This window comes from Bos taurus, chromosome 10, assembly GCF_002263795.3.
Source record: "Bos taurus isolate L1 Dominette 01449 registration number 42190680 breed Hereford chromosome 10, ARS-UCD2.0, whole genome shotgun sequence".
NCBI classification, from domain to species: Eukaryota; Metazoa; Chordata; class Mammalia; order Artiodactyla; family Bovidae; genus Bos; species Bos taurus.
This window is the reverse complement of record NC_037337.1, coordinates 100,323,054-100,339,184: the sequence shown is the minus strand read 5'-3', so window position 1 is coordinate 100,339,184 and position 16,131 is coordinate 100,323,054. Positions and strand designations below refer to the sequence as shown.

Sequence of the window (16,131 nt, the reverse complement as noted above, 5' to 3'; positions counted from 1 at the left end):
ACTGATATATTTTATTCATAATCAATTTTCATATCTGTTCATCTCCTTACTTTTTTCTCTTGCTTCTTTTGAAGGCAGGGAGTAGTAAGGTAAGTTATTTTATTTAAGAGAATATTTTACTCAAAAATTTATTCTTCTGTTTGGTCTTTGTGGTATTTTAAGGTACTGATTTTTTTCCTTATAAAACACTGCACTAGTTTTGCTGAGAAAGAATTAGAAAATGAAAGAGCACAAATCCTACAAAAGAGTTGCATTTGAAGATACAATATGTAAGTGTTGTTGTAAGGGTCTTCCTTATAATCAGTGTTTTTACAGATGACTTTTCAGAAACGCCTGTACTCTAATAGTTTTAGTTTTTCCTTAAATTTCAAGACTTGTAAAAACAGTAATCACACATATTTATCTGTGAAAACTTTTCCAGTTGATAGCAAAGCTGTTAGTTTCATGTCATACTTGTTTAATATATTCATTAATTTCAAAACATTAACATAGGGCAATAGTGATATTTACACATTTAATAAAATTATATGTGCCAGAAAGGACTCTTTGGGGTCGTTTGATAGCTGCCTTTAGTCAAATAAAAGTGTCTTCAGACAGTTTCTGAAACAGGACAGTATGGGAAAGCCTCGTCTGTTTTGGAAGTTAAAAAAGGCGCCAGCAGGAAAATGCTGACAGATAAGATGAACAAGTAATTGAGAAAGATTGTGCAGAACTTCAAATGTTAGGTACTCCTTAGTTAATTTGGCAGGCAGCAGGAATTCACTCTGTTTTAAGTAGGAGGTGATGTGTGCAAAGATATGAGTCTGGAGTGTGATGTGACTTCTTGAAAAGGCCTGCATAATCTTACACTATTTTATCGGAAGTAAAACATTCAGACCTAGCATCAGACCTGGAATAGCTTCTTCAGGACTGAGCTCTGCATTTTAAAGGGACCTTGACAATTTACAGTGAACTAGAAAGAAACACAGGGTTAAAAAAAAAAAAAAAAAAAGAAACACAGGGTAAAGGAAAGTTGGGTGGCCGCTTCACATAAAGGATAATTCATCGTTTTTGGAATCACTGCATTTCCAAAAAAAAAGAAAACTAAGTGGAGAGATAATTGCCGTCTTACAAGCAGTTGTTCATGCAGGGTTTAGTAAATGCCCACTTGTCATCAGGGTTGTGAAGGGATGTTCTAGACATGTAAGAGAATTCTGGTTTCATTGGGAGGGGGGATGAGATTAACAGCTATGATCCTTCCAGTTCTGTTCAGCCATTATGTTGCTGTGGGGAATTTTTTTATAGTTACCTCCTTTGTTGGAACAGTCCCAAATACCACATGGTCTCAAGACTCCCTCTGCATGCTTGGTTACATTGGCTGACTGGGAATCCCTCTGGGGTCAGAGGAGGGGGAGGTTCAGTTCCTTAGACAGTCCTTAATAGCAGTGCAGTGCTACCAGCCTTTTACGTTAATAAACATTAAATAAGCTTCCATATTTTATTTGAAATTCAGTTTGCACTGTGGAAAATAAGAGTGGCAAGCTATATACAACATAGAACATGTTGAATTCTTTTCCATTTCATCTTTTTTCTTCTGATTTCCCTGCCATTAATGGAATAATTTAAGCCTTTTTTTTATATACAGCAATAAATAAAAACAATAGGCCTTTACTATATACCATATAGTTTATCTGGGTTAAATGTGTAAAAGTATTTTATTACAGGACATATTTTACTACTATTTTAAATTCAGATTTGTGTTGTAATCTTTTCCCTTTTTTATCTGCTGCTGGAAAGAGGCTCCAGGTAACCCTCTCTCTTTGCTCTAGTCCATGAGGCCTGATGTTGTCTTTTTATTATCTTTGATATTTACCATTAATGAGCTATGTTCTTTACCTCTGTTCACAGCTTTCCATGTTTTTCTCCTTTGAAATTACTATCCCTGAAATGACTATATCTTAGTAATTGCAGTCATACCTGGTGGGTTACAGTCCATGGAGTCACAAAAGTCGGACGTGACTTTTTCACTTTAATAATTGGATTCATAACATATAAGTAACTGCCTTACTAAAACTTAATCCATTTGACTTGTGTAATTTTCCAAGTTGTATAATTTTAAGCAATAATATATCCTATATAAATTATCTTTACAAAAATTAAAATATGCTTAATTGTTATACAGGATTTAGAGATAAAAATTACATACTTATTAAAGCTGTCAGACAATAACACTGAATAAAGGTCAAGAACTTGGAGGAGAAGGCAAGGCTGCTCCCATTCTTTAAAATGATTTTAGCAGAAAGATTTTAAAATACTATATAATATAAAGTTAATTATATTTATTACGTATAGACATTTTAAAAGTATATGAAAAAGGTTTGGAATCAAAAATCTTTGTGATAATGTGAAGAGCCCTTCATATAGTGTTGCAAGTGCAAAACTTGTACGTCATCAGTCATGGTTATATACTTCTACATACTGCTTCACATGTGTATGAAAATACACATTTATATCACATGTTCAAGACATAACACTTTATTTACTTTTTATAGGTGTGTACCTTGAAAATCACTTTGAAGATGCAAATATATTGTTATGCCTTTCATTTTATGAATTTATTCAGAAATGTTAGAGTTTTCTTGACTGGAAAGTTGTATCATTTTCTGATTTAGTTGTTACTCAATTAATATTAAAATTTGAAGGGTGAGTTGATATATGACTGATTAAGATTCACTGTTCAGCTTATTAAACATTTGAATAATGACTATCTGAGTTTAAACTAAATGATGTGGGTTTAAAAAAAACAATAAACAAAAGGCTTTCTTTATGGAAGAGTTGCCACATTTAAATAGCTGAGAATGGGAGCTCCATATACCTAATGACACATTATAAATAGATTCTGAACTTAGTGGTGGAAACAGAGGGAGAGGAATAGATTTGAGAGCTACTGTGTAAGTTTGCAAAATATGAAGCAAATAGTGAAAACGAGGGAAGAGGAATTGGAGGCAATAGTAATAACCTTTTACAGAGTCGCCGTAAAATGTCTTGTGTGCCTAACTGACTGTGTTGCCATAAACACACTAGGAACTTCAGAGGAGAAGATAAAGGGCACAGAGGACCCAGTGATGAGCACACTTTTGAACTCAGATGTGATTTACATCGCCAACAGTATGGAAAGTTTATAGAAATATTTTCAAAATTCAAGAAGAATATATTGAGTACTTGCCATGTGCAAGATACTGAGATAGCTACGTTAGAGCAGTAATCTAGGCTGTTGTTGGTAACGCACCCCGTCAAGAAGCTTTTGAGTTTGTAAAACTAACATTTGTATATTTTTATCACCAATCTGTTCTTATGCTGTTGTATTAGTTGCATTTATGGAACATACATCAAAGAAATTAAAAGAAAAGTGAACAGAAGTTCTGACATTTTCTTTCTACCTTGTTGCCTTAGAAGATGCCAAGATATAGAGGATGGAGTCTAGTGAGAAACACAGATGGGGTTCACTCTTGGGGTGGAGTGTCAGAGACATTGCTCTCTGGAGGGCTGAGAGGAGCTGGGTGAGGACGCCGGGTGATGCTTCCCCTCCTCTCTCCCGCTTCTCTGTTTCAGGCCTCCGGTGAGCAGGGCCCCGCCACAACCAGAAAAACTCCAGACCAACAACGTTGGCAAGAAAAAGAGGCCCATAGAGGTGAGGAAAATCCACCCCCGGTGTTAACTTGCACCTTAGAATGTGTCCAGGGCTTATTCTGTTTCCTGTTTGTAGAACACCCAGATCTTACCATTATTCTTTATGAAAATAAGTGTGTTGAGTGTTCTTTTTTGTTCAGTTGTAAAAATTGATTGCCTAACTGTCAAGTCTGAGCTTGGATTGACATCCTCTGTTCCCTTTTTTTTTTTTTTTAGTATTTTAGTTTTCTATGAATAATACACTGAATTGAACCATATCTCAGAGAACTTCTAAATGTAAATGTATGGAATGATCTATGGCTTAAAGAAGCATAGTCACCTTAGAGTGTCCTGTACTTAGTGGTTTGAACTTATAAGTTAAGGATTTAATATTTATACTAAATCAGGAGCTTTTACCCCATGATATATTCACTGTAGAGTTTAATAACAGCCCTGCTTCCAAGCAAAGAAACTTTCCACAATAATTGAGCAAAAGAGAAAAGTTCTTCCACATTTCATAATTTCATAATCCCAGTATCAGCAATAACAAACAGACTGCTGGGTGTGTGTTAGTCACTCAGTCGTGTTTGACTCTGCAACCCCACGAACTGTAGCCTGCCAGACTTCTCTGTTCTTGGAATTCTTAGGATCTTCCCGACCCAAGGATCAAACCCAGGCAGATTCTTTACTATTTGAGCTACAGGGAAGTCCTTAAGCAGACTGCTCTGTGAGGTCAAAAGCAAGGTGTAAGGCTGTGGGAGGGTGATTGTTGTACCTCCTGCCCCACTCAGCCTCACAGGGTCAGTGAAAATGGGCACTTGGAGTCACAGAAGTATCTTTAGCCTGAGTTATCAGAGACGGCATGCTTAGTACATGAAGCTGATAAACTCTTTGGATCCTTGGAAGCATATCACTTGGACCTAATTTATCTTCAGTTATATATACAGATCAAATATTTTTGACTAACAGTTAACACAAATCGATATATTTTTCTTTTGGACACAAAGTATTTCGGTGTTTAACACACAAAATCTTAAGAACTAAAATTCTTGGAGTCAGATGACAGTATGCTTCCCTTTTCATTTTTATAGATTTATGTAGAAAAGTATGGAATGTGTGTTTCAGCTGCTCAAAAAAGCTTCGAGAGGCACATCTAGCTTAGTTTTGTGTTTGAAATTTATAAATCAAAAATGCATCCTCCAGTTTGAAGACCACCAGTACTATATGCAACAAAATAATGGTGAACATTCAGACATGAGCAAATGTGTAATGGTTTTATCATTGTTTTAGGACCTTGTGTTGGAGCTTGTTTTTGGCTATCGAGGCAGAGACTGCAGGAATAATGTTCACTATTTAAATGATGGTGATGATATAATTTATCACACCGCATCTGTTGGAATTCTTCACAATGTTGCTACAGGTAGGAAACCCTAATTCTCCATTCCCCTCTTTTTATAATTGAATATTTTTTATTTAGCATCTTGCTGGTGCTGTTGCTAAGTCGCTTCAGTCGTGTCCGATTCTGTGCGACCCCATAGACGGCAGCCCACCAGGCTCCCCCGTCCCTGGGATTCTCCAGGCAAGAACACTGGAGTGGGTTGCCGTTTGCTTCTCCAATGCATGAAAGTGAAAAGGGAAAGTGAAGTCGCTCTGTCGTGCCTGACTCTTAGTGACCCCATGGACTGCAGCCTAGCAGGCTCCTCCGTCCATGGGATTTTCCAGGCAAGAGTACTGGAGTGGGTTGCCATTGCCTTCTCTGACTTAGCATCTTAAAACTCTGTTAAAAATATAAATAATTAAAATACATGAATCTTGAATATGAATATTTCATACTGTAGAACTTCCTAGTAATATTTTAAGGAATTTACAATCTTGAGAGTATAGCACAGCAGAAAAGGACTTCATAATGCAAAGTGCTTATAGATCTCGATTAGAAGTGAAGGATGACTGTGTGTTGAAAGCATGTTTCACAGCAGAAACATTGATAACTTTATTCTGTTTCCTCGCAAGTGGTTGTCTCTGACAGTTAGTGATTGAAAGGAACATGTTGGGTGAGTGATAGCTAGGGACTGGCGATGGAGTGGCAGTGTTCCTGCTGAGGGCTTGGAAAGCCAAAAAGGTTAACTAAGAAAGCTGCTTGCCTGTGACTTGACTGATGATGTCTGTTAGATCCAAGAGATGGGAAAATATTTCTTGACGTCTATTTAACTGATTGTATTGTTGAAAAAGTTCTCTAAGCATCATTTGATGACCGAGGATGTGATAATCCTACTAGTAATACTCTTTATTAATTTTGAATTGCTTTATTACGTAAAGTTATAAACTTCATAAAGTCAGAATGTTGTTCAGTTGCTCAGTCGTGTCCGACTCTTTGTGACCCCCACGGACTGCAGCACGCCAGGCTTCCCTGTCCTTCACCATCTCCTGGGGCTTGCTCAAACCCATGTCCATTGAGTCAGTGATGCCATCCAACCATCTCATCCTCTGTCGTCCCCTTCTCCTCCCGCCTTCAATCTTTCCCAGCATCAGAGTCTTTTCAAATGAGTCAGCTCTTTGCATCGGTGGCCAAAGTATTGGAGTTTCACCCTCAGCATCGGTCCTCCCAGTCAATTTTCAGGACTGATCTCCCTTAGGATGGACTGGTTTGACCTCCTTGCAGTCCAAAGGACTCTCAAGAGTCGTCTGCAACACCACAGTTCAAAAGCATCAATTCTTTGGCGCTCAGCTTTCTTTATGTTCCAACTCTTATATCCATACGTGACTACTGGAAAAACCATAGCCTTGACTAGACAGACCTTTGTCAGCAAAGTGATGTCTCTGCTTTTAAATACAGTATCTAGGTTTGTCATAGCTTTTTTTCCAAGGAGGAAGCATCTTTTAATTTCATGGCTGTAGTCACCATTTGCAGTGATTTTGAGCCCAACAAAATAGTCTGTCACTGTTTGCATTGAAGATACAGTTTATCTAGTACAAACATTTCTGGCTTTTTTTTCCCTCTGGTAGCTTCACTCTAATTAGATAGAATGGATTATGTGAGTCATAATCCCCTACCCCTGGTCAGTATTAATCATTAATATGGTATATCTGTTTTAGTTTCCTTAAGAAAAAGATTCATCAAGATTATACAAATCAATGGTAATTTTCTATTCAATACTTTAGGTCATTACAAAATATCTCTTATTAATAGAAAATCCTCTTTGAGGCTTCATTTATCCTTCACAGAGAATATAGAAGATAAGAAAAGACACACTACATAAGGATGGGAGAGTAAACACACTTGCATATTTATACCTGTAGTTTGCTTCAGTTTCCTGGTTTTTAGTTACTCAGCTTCCTAATGATGGGATCTAGAGAGCCAGGATCGGAGAAGGCAATGGCACCCCACTCCAGTACTCTTGCCTGGAAAAATCCCATGGATGGAGGAGCCTGGTAGGCTGCAGTCCATGGGGTCACTAAGAGCGGACACGACTGAGCGACTTCACTTTCACTTTTCACTTTCATGCATTGGAGAAGGCAATGGCAACCCACTCCAGTGTTCTTGCCTGGAGAATCCCAGGGACAGCGGAGCCTGGTGGGCTGCCATCTATGGGGTCGCACAGAGTCGGACATGACTGAAGTGACTTAGCAGCAGCAGCAGAGAGCCGGGGTAGAGAGATGACCAAGCCCCTGCCCCAGTGGCTTCTCTCCGTTCTGCAGGTACATTGCTGTGTGTATAGTCCAAGAAGTCCTGATGTGTTAATTAATCTATTGATTTAGTCAGTAGCATATATAATTATTTGTTTGTTCCTTTAACTGAACTCAGCCCTGGGAAATATGAAGCACATTTTACTTTGAGAAGAAGTTCAAAAGCAATGTTAGATATATTAAACGTTATTTTAAAATGTTTTCCTTTGGTTTCGTTTTGCTCTTGGGAGGACCTAGTGTCGACAGTGCTCCGTAGCCTGGGCCCAGTCTGCCAGCCTGGCCTCGTCCCCGCCTCTCTGTTTGGCTTGCAGGAGCCTCCCTTCCTTGCCTCCTGCACAGCCACGGTCTGCCAGGGCCTCTCCACTGTCGCTGCCACAAGATGAACCAGATTACTTCTTTGATCAGAATTTTTTCAGTACCCTCCCACTGACTACAGAATAAATATAAAATTTAATAATAGGCTTGTTTTCAAAATCCTCTGTAATTCTAGTTCAAACTTGCCTGTCCAACGGTATTTCTCACTTTTCTTTTTTGTTACCCTGTATTTCAGCCAAACGAGCCATCTGTGTGCATACCCACGGCTTCCCTGCCTTTGTATCTTTGCTTCAAGCATTCCTCTTCCTGAAACATGTGCCCCAGCCACATTCACGTTTCCAGAGTCTGTTGTCAGTTCAGGAGTGCCATCTGTGCGTAAGAAGAACGGATCACTGCGTATTTGCACAGCGCTTTGATCTTTAACTCTCTTGTGGCACTTGATGTCTCCAGCCTGGTTTTACATGGTTATGCCTCTCAGGGTTCGCTACTTTAAGGATTTGTCAGTCACGTTTACATCCTTAGGATGCAGGATATATACTATGCTCAAAAAATATATGTTAAATAAGCAAGGAAGTTGAACACAGCAGTTTATTACTCCGAGTAAAGTGCATTTGACTATTTCACGTTTTACGTTTTCAAATTTAATTTTCAAATTCTTTTTTTATAGGGACTCAGAGTTTTTATCAGGAACATAATGATGATATTCTGTGCCTCACTGTAAATCAGCACCCCAAATTCATCAACATAGTGGCAACTGGCCAAGTAGGTATGTTTCTGTATTTTAAAAAGAAATAGTATTAAGTAATTGTCTTCTTTAAATTAATTCAGTATCCTAGGGGAAAAGACTAAAACATTTTTGTGTATTGTTTGAAACGCATTTATACATGAAGCGCACGTCCAGTTTTACCATATTATTTGCTTCCAGGCACTTTTTTTTCACTTTGTTTATCTGTATTGGTTCAGACAGTTCAGAATGAAGAGCATTGTATTTTATAGTGGTTGAAATAGTTGGATTTAATCCTTTAGCAGAAATTTATGAGCAGCAGAAAGTTTGTATTTAATAGCACGTAAAGCAGGAAGGAAGAGTCTGAGGCGGGAGTGGTAAGTAAGAGGAGCTGAGAAGTGACTGGTGAGCGGGCAGAGCCTCTGCCTCAGCAGGGGACACCCTGGAAAGCGGAGAAGCCGAGCCTGTGCTGCCGGTGAGCCCTTCTGCCCTTTCCTCTGGCGGTGATCGTATTTGCCACCTGGTTTTGAAATCCCCTGTCTTGCTATTTTCTTTCAACTCTCTAGAAAACTTTGACAAAAGTCGTAACTCCACAAGCAAAATGATGAGCAGGTGGCAAGTCTCTTTAGGACAAATCTACCAGTAATTGATCACTGTGACTGCTACGTACAGACCTACCTGATCAGTGAGATCTTCACAACCCTTGTATAGTTTGTAAAAATGATCAAAATCATTGGGTTTATTGGATTTCAGTGAGCCTCAATGGCTAAGGCAACTTTCCAGGCATTTTTTCCTTCTTGAATAAGATAATTTATGCTTTAATATGATCAGTTAGAAACTTGTTCTCTGTTATCTATTAGTTCTAGAGTTATGCCACAAAGACCTTTCTTCCGTTCTGTAAAAATTTTCTCCTTTTAAAAAGAAAGTAGGTCAGTTCTTAGCCTGTTACACACACAATATTCTAAGCTTTGGATTTATTAGTTATTTACATCCTGTTGATGTACAGTTGATACATGATGTGTTAGATGCTGATGTACGGCAGGTAGTTCAGTTCTTTTCTGTTACGGGTCATCACAGAAAATTGAATAGAGTTCCCTGCGGTATGTAGTAAGACCGTGGTGTTCATCTATTTTATATATGGTAGTTTGTATCCGCTAACCCCAAGCTTCGGTCTCTCCCTCGCCGTGTCCTTTCCCTTGTCTGTGAGTCTACTTCTGTTTATTAGTGAGCTGCTTTGTGTCCTGTTTTAGATTGCACTGTATGTGATGTCATACGGGATTTGCTTTCTCTTTTTGACTTGCTTCGCTTAGTATGCTCATCTCCAGATCCATCCGTGTTGCTGCAGATGGCATTGTTGCATTCTTTCTTATGGCTGAGTACTATTCCATCGTGTGCATATGTACCACATCTTCTCTAACCGCTTCCTGCTGATGGACGTCTAGGTTGCTTCCATGGCTTGGCTCTTGTAAACAGTGCTGCTGTGAGCGTTAGGATGCACGTGTCCTTTCAAAGTCGAGTTTCTCTGGATATATGCCCAGAAGTGGGGTTGCCAGAGCATATGGCAGCTCTGTTCTTAGTTTCTTGAGGAATTGCATGGTTTGCCATAGTGGCTACACCAATTCACATTCCTAGCAACAGTGTCCCCTGGAGGAGGAAATGGCAGCCCACCCCAGTATTCTTGCCTGGAGAATCCATGGACAGAGGAGTCTTGCGGGCTCCAGTCCATGGGGTCGCAGAGTCAGACACGACTGAGGGACTAACACGTGCATACGTACTAACAGTGTAGAAAGGTTCGATTTTCTCCACACCCTCGCAAAAAATTGTAGGCTTTCTGATGATAGCCATTCTGACCTGTATCAAGTGATTGGTTTGCATTTCTCTAATAATTTGTGATATTGAATAGTATGTCTTCTTTGGAGAAATGTCTGTTTAGGTTTTCTTCCAATTTTTGATTGGGTTGTTTGTTTTTTGTTATTCAGTTCTATGAGCTGTTCGTATATTTTGGAAATTAAGCCCTGTTGGTCAAATTATTTGCAGATATTTTCTTCCAATCTGTAGGTTGTCTTTTCATTTTATTTATGGTTTCCTTTGCTGTGCAGAAGCTTCTAAATTTCCTTAGATCCCATTTGTTTATTCTTGCTTTTTATTTCTATTGCCTTTGTAAATTGACCTAAGAAACCATTGGAGAATGTGTCCTTTGCGTAATTTTACTTTTATCAATTAATGTTTCTCTGACTTTATGACTTTAGGAAAAACAATTATCTATTATGGGCCTGAAGGAATGTTATTATATGTAAGTGTTCCTAACCTCTCCTTAGGAAGCTCTGTTGTAAAATGCTTCCTCATATAGAACAGAAATCTGTTTCTCTTTCATTGTAGTTCACCGGTCCTCATTTGGGGGCACCTAGATATTTAGACCTGTGATGGTTAGGTCTTTATCTGTACTCTTTATTTTGCCCCAGGCCCACAGACATTCCAGGATAAGCCTGTTTTCCAAAACCAAAACCCTCAGTTTTAAACCATTCTTCATGTGACATAGTTTCAAGTACTGTCATCATTTAGTTGTCATCAGAGCATGTTCAAATCTAAAAGTGGTATATCCTGACTGGTCTTCTCAGCAAAGTCAAGTACATTATTGCCTTTTCTCTCATATTCCAGGTCAGGACACTACATCTACATTATCAATATGTCCTTGAAACAATAATTTCATAGGCTTCCCAGGTGGCGCTAGTGGTAAAGAACCCGCCTGCCAATGCAGGAGACGTAAGAGACGTGGGTTCAGTCCCTGGGTTGGGAAGATCCCCTGCAGAAGGAAATGGCAACCCACTCCAGTATCCTTGCCTGGAAAATCTCATGGACAGAGGAGCCTGGCAGGCTGCAGTAGTCCATGGGGTCATACAGAGTTGGACACAACTGAAGCACACAGGGACATAAAGTTCTAATAAAGCAGAGAACAATCGTCTATCTAAAAAAGGTTTCTAAATTTTTCTGCTTTCTTTCTTGCTAAAGATTATTGACTCTAAAATTTTGATTAATAAATATTTCTACTGTAAATACAATGAATTTCATATTTTCTTTTTTGGCAGTCTTTTACTCAGAAAATGTTTAGTTAAAAAAATAAGAAAGGGGTTCGTTTGTGGCCTGAATTAAGAGCCTTCCTTTCCTTGAGTTACATGCCAGCTTTTACCATCATTTCTTTCAGGTGATTTAGATCTGATTCTTCCCTTCAAGTAGTGCTACATGAAAGCCCGAAGGATCTATTAGCAGGGCATTTGTAAACCAAAATAAACTCATATCAATTTTAAACCATATCAGTACTATTTTAAGTGTTTTTATAATTTCATGTAACTCACTAAAGAAAATACTGATCTAAAGATTGAAAGGTCATATGCATATAATACTAATATGCATATATAATTGAAATTAGTGGCTTCACTTACAGTATAACTCAATTTTACGTAATTTTATATATGACACAACTATTTAAACCATTTAAAATTACCTTCTGGTGGTTGGGTTTTTTAAGTTTTGCGTATGGTGTTGATGCTGTTTCTGGATCATTGTTTCTCTGCTGCTTTTCCATTGTAGGTGACTCGGCAGACATGTCAGGTAAGGAAACCTATCACTTTCTACTTTACTCATACTCTTAAGTAGTGATAGCCTACATTTTTACAGAGTAATAAGATAGCTGAACTATTTTGGGTTTTTTAAAAGTCAAGAATACATCATTATAATGTCATGATACTGAGCCCAATCTACAGTAATTTTTTTTAACTGAATTTTGACTTTCTTAGTATACTCAGAATTGTTGTAAGCACTTTACTTGTATTACCTATTTAGTCGTCACAAGAATTCTCCATAGTAGGTATTAACTTGCCATAATCATATATCTGGTAGGAATAATGGTGGGGCTAAAATTTGATCTTAAGTATGAATCAGTACATTTTATTGCCTAGAAATAAAAAATTTTCAATTACTATTTTTATATAATCATCAAAATTATTGCATATGTTAGATCAACAGAACATTTAAAGATTTGAAAATAACTTTTTATTATTGAATTTGACCATGACTTTGTGAAGTTACAAAGCTCTTAGATGAACAAATGCATGTCAGTTGTTTTTAGATATTATAATAGCTAGGCTTTTTCAACTCAATTTCAGTTCATATAATGTAGTAAGTATTAACAGTCTGATAAAAAAACATTTCCCAGTGATTTGTATCCATTTCCTTCTCCTCCAGGATAAAGCATGATTTTGTAATTTGACTATTTAACCACAAATGTATTCAGCACAGCAGACAATGGCCTTGCTCTCTTAGGCTACACCCAAGAGCAGAGGTTAGCAGACTTAGAACCCATGGGCCAGATCTGCTCACCGCCTGAGTATAGTTTTTAGTCATTAAAATAGTTGGAAAATATCAAAGAAGGACTAAAATTTCAGAAAACATGAGAAGTGTATGGAATTCAGATTTCAGTGTCCACAGATAAGGTTTCTGGCACGGCCCTGCCTGTTCAGTCACGTACTGGCCACGGCACCTATGGTGCCCTCATGGCAGGGTTGCAGCAGAGACTGTTTTAACACTCGTTGCTTTCCCGTGCAGCTTGGCACACTACAGATCGCAGTGGTTCTGTTTTAAAGCTTGACAGGTTTTGAGTGCTACATGTATTGCTGTATTCCACAACATTTTGTTGTTGTTGAAGTCTAGTTGGTGTACAGCATCATGTAACTTTCAGGTATACAACATTGTGATTCAATTTCTATAGCTTACATACCACTAAAAGCTACTATAAGATAATGGCTACAATTCCCCTGCGCTATACAATATGTCCTTACCTACTTTGTACAAAACAGTTTGTATCTCTTAATCTCCTACCCCTCATCTGCCCCAGCCGCTTCCCTCTCTCCTTAGGTCGCCACTAGTTCGTTTTCTGCATCCGTGCGTCTGTTTCTGGTTTGCATATGCGTTCATGTGGGTTGTGTTTTAGAGTCTACATATGAGTGATATCGCACAGTATTTGTCTTATCTGACTTATCTCACTGAATACAACATTCTCGAGGTGTATCCACATTGCTGCCATTTGGTTTTTTTAACCATGGCATATCTATCATGGCAAAACAAGAGAGGGGAAAGGAAAAATAGACTGAATGTCAAACTATAAAGGCACAGTTAAGTGTGGATTTTGTTGTCAAATGAGATGGTAAAACATTGTACTTTTTATGCAGTGATACTGTAGCTGTGCTGAAAGAATACAGTATATGTCAACATTTCCATACTGACTTTGTTGCAATATCCCCAGGTCACAGGAAAGCAAAAATCAGAAAAATTAGGAACTTTAAAACAGTATCTTGAGACTTCCCTGGTGGCCCAGTGCCTGGGACTCCAGGCTTCCACCACAGGCGGCTTGGGTTCAGTCCCGGGTCAGGGAGCTGGGATCCCGCATGCAGTGTGGTGTGGCCAAAAATAAATAGATAAAATTTTAAAAATTATTTAAAAAACACAATATCTCATCACAACAGAGTTTCTTCAAAAAATAAAAATAAAATGTGGCTAAAACCTAAGTAAGGTTCTGAATGACTCATTTGTTAGCTAATTAAGACAGGCTGTTTATTGCTGGCTTAATTAAGTCATGTTTGACTACAATGAATGAGTGTCCAGAGAAAGTAAACTTGTTTAAGATCTTTTGCCAAGAACCATTGCTAAAACAGTTGAGGGTTTTGCGAACATCAGTAGTCACTAAAAACAGGCAAAAAAGGGGGCGGGTGATTCTGAGTGGTTTCCCTTGGTTCTTGATAGGTTGACAGGTGTTGCCAGTTGTTTACTGGAGGAATCAGTGCTGACTTTTAAGTGACAGTTTGCCTCTATAAATGGTCTCCATGGAACAACTTGAAAAGATAATATTTTCAAATAACTTAAGAAAACATCAATTCAGTACAACCTGAAGTAGAATCTGTGAAGATGTACTAGAACTGAGGGTGGTAAAAATATGTGTGGAGCTAGAGCAGAAAAGAGGATAGTTTGTAAAATTTACAAGGCTTATAAACTTTAAAGGCACTTGAAGCCTATGGTTTATTCACTGTGTTATTCCTCAGCAGCTGCTTTGTGAAAAATATTTCAATCTATCATGTATAATTGAACCTCCGTATTTTGTTTTTGAGAGTCAGCAGTTAACTTTATTTGCTCTCATAGCCTTAACCATCATCAGTTATTAATTTCTGTCAGAAACAGAAGGTGAATGTCTGGACTCGCCCTACCACAGCAGTTTAGTGGTTTAGCAGTCGTAACATTTTGTTGTTGTTGTTCTTTGCAATTTCCGTCACTCAGAGCCAGGACTGAAATTTTTCTGAGACTAACTGCTCTCAGTCTCTATTATGGAAAACTGAATGGCTTTGGAAATTAGTTTTTGCTGCAGATTTGTTAATGTTTCTTAATGATTCAACCTGAAGTTACCAGGAAACTACAATCACAGTCACATACGTTGAAATTACAGTGCTTATACGTGAGACTCACGCTGCAGGAAGGGCACGTGGAGACAACTGACCTCTGAGCCACGAGTCATGCCAAACTGCGCTGTGTGTGTCTCATCCGTCAGAGATTAAGACAAGACACCAGATTCCTTTCCCACACAAATTTGCAGCAAATATATTTTCTGGGCTCAAATTTCAGTTCCAGCAGCATTTTTTTTAGATCTTGATACAAGTGTAAAGAAAATTGCCATATTTAAAAAATCTGTTTAACTGTACAGTTGAGGAACTTCCACCTAATGTTCAATTTATAGTTATTATTCTGCAATATAATACATGCTAAAAAGACAAACATCAGGCCAGAACTCTAATACAGTTTTCTGAATGCCTTCCAAGTGATTAACATATTCAGTTAAAATCATTTGCTTATGGATTGATATTCGTATTTGACAGTACCTATCTGTGAGACATTGTCAGAATTGAAAATCATTATAGGTCATCATTAACAGATGAACATTTATAATTTTTTTTTAAAAATAAAGAACATTGACTTTGAACCCCACTTAAGTGAATTAATATTCCCCCTCAGAAAATGAATTCGCATTAGTAGATCAATATTATAAAAACTTTCACTCAGTGAATTTCATCAATAAAAATTTTGTGGAAATTTGTTTTCCACAAAAGAAAATTGTTTTCTTATATTACATAAGAACCTGCATAATATCTTTAATTTTGTCTCTTTTACAGTAACAGTTTGCTGAGTCCTACTCTAGAGGGAGACAGGCAATAAATAAGTACATTTTTAAAAACAGCATGATCTAAGACGGTGATCAACATGATAAAAAAACAACAGGGTGATAGCAACAAAGCAGTGGTTTTTCAGAAGTGGTAAGACCTAGCTAGGCCAAAAATGGTACTAAACAGTGACGGCCACAGGGCGGTCTGGGGGCTCCAGACTCAGGCCTGGTTTCAGACTCCTAGACCACCCACACCTTCAGAGGTCCTAGAGGATCAAGGCATGGTGGTCCTGGGTCTGTGTCTCTTTCAAAGCACTGCTCCGGGGGTCACACACAACCTGCTTCTACCAGCTTCCGCCCAGGGCAGCCCCCTGAAGACTCAGAGACCAACATTCGTTATTGGGGGCTGATCGCATAGACATAGAGCCGCAACGACTGAAACAGCATGCTCCCAGCAGAAGGCGGGTGCTCGGTGCCCCAGATGGACAGAATGGCCTTATCAACACAGGAAACATTTCACAAGTCAGGTTCTTACACGCTGGCAAGCAGGCCATTCTAG

The 16,131-nt window shown here is 38.3% G+C and overlaps 1 protein-coding gene across 9 annotated transcripts in view; it reads left to right on the top strand.

Annotated features, from left to right (window-relative positions):
• EML5 (EMAP like 5) overlaps nucleotides 1–16,131 on the top strand; it is a 159,836-nt gene that overhangs the window by 120,864 nt on the left and 22,841 nt on the right. For 5 of the 9 annotated variants that reach the window (XM_059890529.1, XM_059890528.1, XM_059890530.1 and 2 more), the window contains exons 28-31: nucleotides 3,592–3,670; nucleotides 4,939–5,068; nucleotides 8,315–8,413; nucleotides 11,960–11,980. In XM_059890529.1, coding sequence (XP_059746512.1) covers nucleotides 3,592–3,670; nucleotides 4,939–5,068; nucleotides 8,315–8,413; nucleotides 11,960–11,980 — 329 coding nt within the window. Of the gene's footprint in view, nucleotides 1–74; nucleotides 90–1,776; nucleotides 1,786–3,591; nucleotides 3,671–4,938; nucleotides 5,069–8,314; nucleotides 8,414–11,029; nucleotides 11,346–11,959; nucleotides 11,981–16,131 lie in introns of those variants that run through there. The other 4 variants (XM_059890532.1, XM_059890535.1, NM_001206576.2 and 1 more) reach the window with 3 other exon arrangements.